A 4,491-nucleotide genomic window follows, 5' to 3' on the forward strand; every position below is an offset into this window, starting at 1 on the left:
GCGGCAATCGCCATCTACTGTAGCTAATACACTGACTTTGGATAAGTACCTCATACAACCCCCACTTCAAAATATTCAAACTATCCCTTTAAGCAGTCTGACCCAGGCCCATGAAAAACACCCACCCAGTTTTTCACAGCACACATTTTGTCCCGTCATAGTAGTAGATGCACAGGTGTATTTAATAACACTGATGGCTGCATTCCTCTTAAAAAAAAAAGGAACACACCGACTTATTGGGACTTTAGCTTATTCCCCGTATCCCCCATACCCTTCTTATCTCCGTGTGTGTTGTAACTCTGACGCAACCACCGGTAGCCTAGCTTAGCACAGATGCTGGAGGTAACCGGCTCCATCTAGCCTACTGCTCCCAATAAGTGACAAAATAACGCCAACATTTTCCTATTTACATGTTGTGATGTGTAGTCACAGCCTGTACAAATGAGTAGCAGTGCTTCGCCTTCTGAGAATATAGTTCCCAGTATGCATACGGTTAGAAGATGGCTGTGTCTCATGTTATGTCATTTGTACAGGCTGTGACTACACAAATCACAACATGTAAATAGGAAAATGTTTTGGACTTTTTGGACTTAACTCTGGGGGATACGTGGAATAAGTCCCAATAAGTCGGCGTGTTCCTTTAAGGGATGTCCTGGAACTGTTCATGTCGGCTTCATGGAATAGCGTACTGGGACACTTAATGGAACTGAGCCATCGTTAATGTTAAATTTCACCTGTGCTTTTCCTACTACGACATGCCAAAATGGCTGCTGTGAAAAAGGTCTATTATAAAATTTAAAAACAAAAAAGCTATGTGGTCTATGGTTTGAAGTAAATGGGCTAAAACATGGGCAGGATGATTAATCCCTGTGGGCAGGCTGCGTGCTTTGTACTTCCATCAATTGAGGCCTCGGTCATTTTGTTTAGACAACCTTTACCAGACTTGACCCAACTGTTCAGGAAAAGTAAGACCATTATCGGCAGAGCTTGCTGTTTAGAAAGAGAAAAAGAGATGCATTAATATCAACAGTACAGAACAAGACACAGTAAATATTTGTAACTCAAACATAATGAAAATATGATTTATTTGTCCAACATCAAGGCCATTTGCCTCAAACAAAATGTATTCCAAGTTATATACAGATTTACATTTAATTACACAAAACTGGCAATTTCACCACTTCTTCAGATAATGTTGGATGCATTTAAAGAATACATTCCAATATATCAAGACATGATGAGACTATTAAGCCTCCGATAGCATCTCTAGTAATGGAGCAGTAGCAGTCAAGCACAACAATGCATGAGTTACACTGACAAGAGCTACAGATGTTGTGGAGTATTGGTAAAATATAATTACGTATACCATTTGTTACCGATACTACCTTTAAAAAAATACCAGGCCACGTTGGCAGCAGCTTGTCCAGCCTCTTCCCCTTCCACCAGCAGAATCCACTTTAGCATAAAGAAAAATAGGTGGCGCTAAATGAAAGCATTCTTTTGTACAATGGTGCTGGTTCACAAAGAGATCAACTCTAACCCAGTCTTATCTTTAGCTTTTTAGCATTTCCAATTTGACTGCTGAGTCCAGATCAATCTTTGTGGAGCTTCACCTTCATCTTAACATCGTAGAATTTAGGATACTTTGATTGAACTCTTTGTAAAATGTTAACTAAAATCAAATCATTTCCTATAACAAACTATTAACAGAAAAATTGACAAAGTTCTCAAAATCCACTAACTGGGATTTTCTTCTTTTTTTAAATAAAAAAAAAAATAGAGTTACTAAGGTCGCTGCTGAATGCCTCAAGCCTGTAAAAAACCAAAAAATTATTTTCTTGTCTGATCCTTACCATGGAGTCAAGCGGGTAAAGATGTTCAGAAAGCCACTCATCCCGCATGGTGGATCAACCATGACCTAGAAGAAACTGTCAACAAGGTTTAGCAGTAACGTGTATTCAATCCATCATTTCACAAAATACACATGCACATTGAGCAGTTCTTAGGTAATCTTAACTAATTCAACAGTGTTCATCCAACCCTCAAGAAGTTCAGTACAGAGTCATAGCAAGTTCAGTCTCAAAATCTGAAAACAGAGATAAGTACTTGACCCTACATTTTGAGTGATGTGCTTGCACTCTCTGCACACTTGGTGCAGAACTCCACTGAGACGTGGTTCTTGTCCACATGCAGACACACGCCACCGGCTGTCTCTTTCTCCTCCACTTTCACACGCTTCCTGGGTAAGGCATAGTCATGGTCGTTCGAGTGGGGCCCCTGGAAAAGCGAAGAAGATAATTTCATCCCATTCACACCGCTCAGCCTGGACAAGAGCTGGGCTAACATGCTCTCATTGGCCAGCACAGCTCTCAGGTACCTGGTCTCATCCTCCAACTCTTCCACTCTCTTAGTCAGCTGAGAATTTTCCTGTTTGAGCACGTTGTTTTCCGACGACAGGATGCCAACCTTCTTCTCCAAGCTGTCTACATATTCTTTCTTCCTGAGACGATTCAATCTGGCAGCGATGGCATTTTTGTTGATCATGTGACTTGACTGGTTTTTCCTGTTGTTCATCTTCGAGTCAGATGACATTCTCTCTGGAGATGAGGCTGTTGAAACATCGATCTCGGAATCTTGGTCTTTGGCACCGCACACGCCAAGATCCGCCAACTCAATATCGAAGAGCGAGGAGGTAGCATCTCTTTCAAGTGTCCATTTTAAGTCTTCAATTCCAAACAGGTCATCTAGCTCAATTCCAGCGGTGTTAATATCGTCAGCTGGAAACCTCTCATATGGACATGGGAGATCTTCGACAGTTTCCACAGCATCCACCACTTCAACCTCCTGAGAATGCACCTCCGCGTTATTCACAACGCGCCCTCTTCTTCTGGTAATCATCGTGGTTTGACAGTGGGGTAAGTAAGCTGTCCAGAAGACTACTTTTGATTCCTCACCTGTTAAGACAACAAAAATATGTTGTTAGTTTGTAATCTTGCAGCAATTAACTACTTCATTTTTCAAGGAAATGTTAGTCCTTGAAGTACAAAAAAAGTTTTTACCTAAAAACCTGAGTGCTTTTCACCATTTCATAACTGACTAAGCAAGAAGCTATACATTTTCGCTGTGGACTCTAGACAAATCAGTAGCTCAGTGTGGACCGAGGGGTATAAGTATGTGCCATACTTGACACTTAATGATTGCTACGTTATCAACATTTCAGCAATAAAGCAGGCTCTTTTGATTTGTAATAGTTAAACTTGGTAACCCGTTAGCTAGGCACAGTTAGTTTTCAATGCCGTAAAAGTTAACAATATCCATAATGCCAGAGTTACTGGGGGAAATAACAAAACATACTTTATAAAGTGCAATCTATTTAATTTGCTCTTGACATCCTCCATTTTCTTAAGGCGCAGAAGGTGTGTTGGCTAAACGTATTACCAACGTAACTGACTTCTTGTTGAAGCCAGGTCCAATAGCGTTAGCTTAACATTACCTACGTTAGCACTAGCTAGCTATACGATGCTTTACAATGAATGCTCTATAATGCCCTAGCACACATGTACCTAAAGAAACATACCCCCCACTGTTGCAATACTTGGTTAATGTATTAGTCCAATCGACAAAGGATGACATCTGATATTCGGCACATTAGCTTTACTCACAAGGCCTTGATTGTCTTAGCAGCACATCTGCTTTAGCATCCAGCTAGTTTAGCCATTTGTCTAACGTTAATTTAAGTCAATCTGCTGGGTGTTCTGATGCATTCAAACAAAAAGTCAACATCTAACTCACCCACGGCGGCATTGTTCATCTTATTCAGCAGGGTAACGTTAACTATTTAACTAACTAGCAAGTGCGCGCTCTGTTTGCGTTAAAGCTAACCCAGCTAACGTCGACTAAAGCCATGAGGCGTTAAAGCAGAACCAAGAAATGACGCAGCATCTTTTAACGGCACTTCTTCAACCAACAACTTACCGTCGTGTTTGAAAAATAAATGCAATAAAAAAAAAATTCCAGCAACAGCGTCACACGATGAAACTGTGCTGGTTACTGAATCCTTGTTCAACCGCGTACAGCTAGAAAACGAAAAGACAATGGCGCGGTGTACTGAAGGCGACTGAGAGACGAAGAACAAGGACGACCTGCGTAGACGCTTCCGGACACAGGATTCAAAATAAAAGTCCTACTGAACTCTGCTCAGGGTACAATTTCTTTTCAATATGGCGCACTTATATTTACAGTCTATGTAGCGCAGTCATAATGACCAGACAAATCAACACCACTCTGAAACAGTCTCAAAAGAAATTACAAATTTTAAGCTTCATAATAGTGTTTTAATTCTTACGTGACGTGTTACATGTTGTATGTTGTGTTACATTTTTATACAGGTGTTTCTATTTTTAGGTCATTATGTAAATATTCTAAGAAGCTATCCTGTTATATTGTGCATTTGTACTCTGTCCTAATCCTACTAATTTGGCTAAAGTGATA

General features: G+C 40.4%; 1 protein-coding gene across 2 annotated transcripts; it reads right to left on the minus strand.

Annotated features, from left to right (window-relative positions):
- Nucleotides 1-1,058: 1,058 nt before the first annotated feature.
- Nucleotides 1,059-4,193, minus strand: crebzf (CREB/ATF bZIP transcription factor). Of its 2 annotated transcripts, none has more exons than XM_028583117.1 (3): nucleotides 3,976-4,193; nucleotides 1,854-2,954; nucleotides 1,059-1,455 (listed from the first exon to the last, which is right to left on the minus strand). In XM_028583117.1, exon 2 carries the CDS (start codon nucleotides 2,896-2,898, stop codon nucleotides 2,113-2,115), a length of 786 nt encoding a protein of 261 aa, XP_028438918.1. In that variant the 5' UTR covers nucleotides 2,899-2,954; nucleotides 3,976-4,193; the 3' UTR covers nucleotides 1,059-1,455; nucleotides 1,854-2,112. The 2 variants fall into 2 exon arrangements, with proteins under 2 accessions (XP_028438918.1, XP_028438917.1); XM_028583116.1 differs by lacking the exon at nucleotides 3,976-4,193 and adding an exon at nucleotides 3,793-3,934.
- Nucleotides 4,194-4,491: the final 298 nt, after the last annotated feature.

Source organism: Perca flavescens, chromosome 7 (assembly GCF_004354835.1).
Source record: "Perca flavescens isolate YP-PL-M2 chromosome 7, PFLA_1.0, whole genome shotgun sequence".
Taxonomy (NCBI): Eukaryota; Metazoa; Chordata; class Actinopteri; order Perciformes; family Percidae; genus Perca; species Perca flavescens.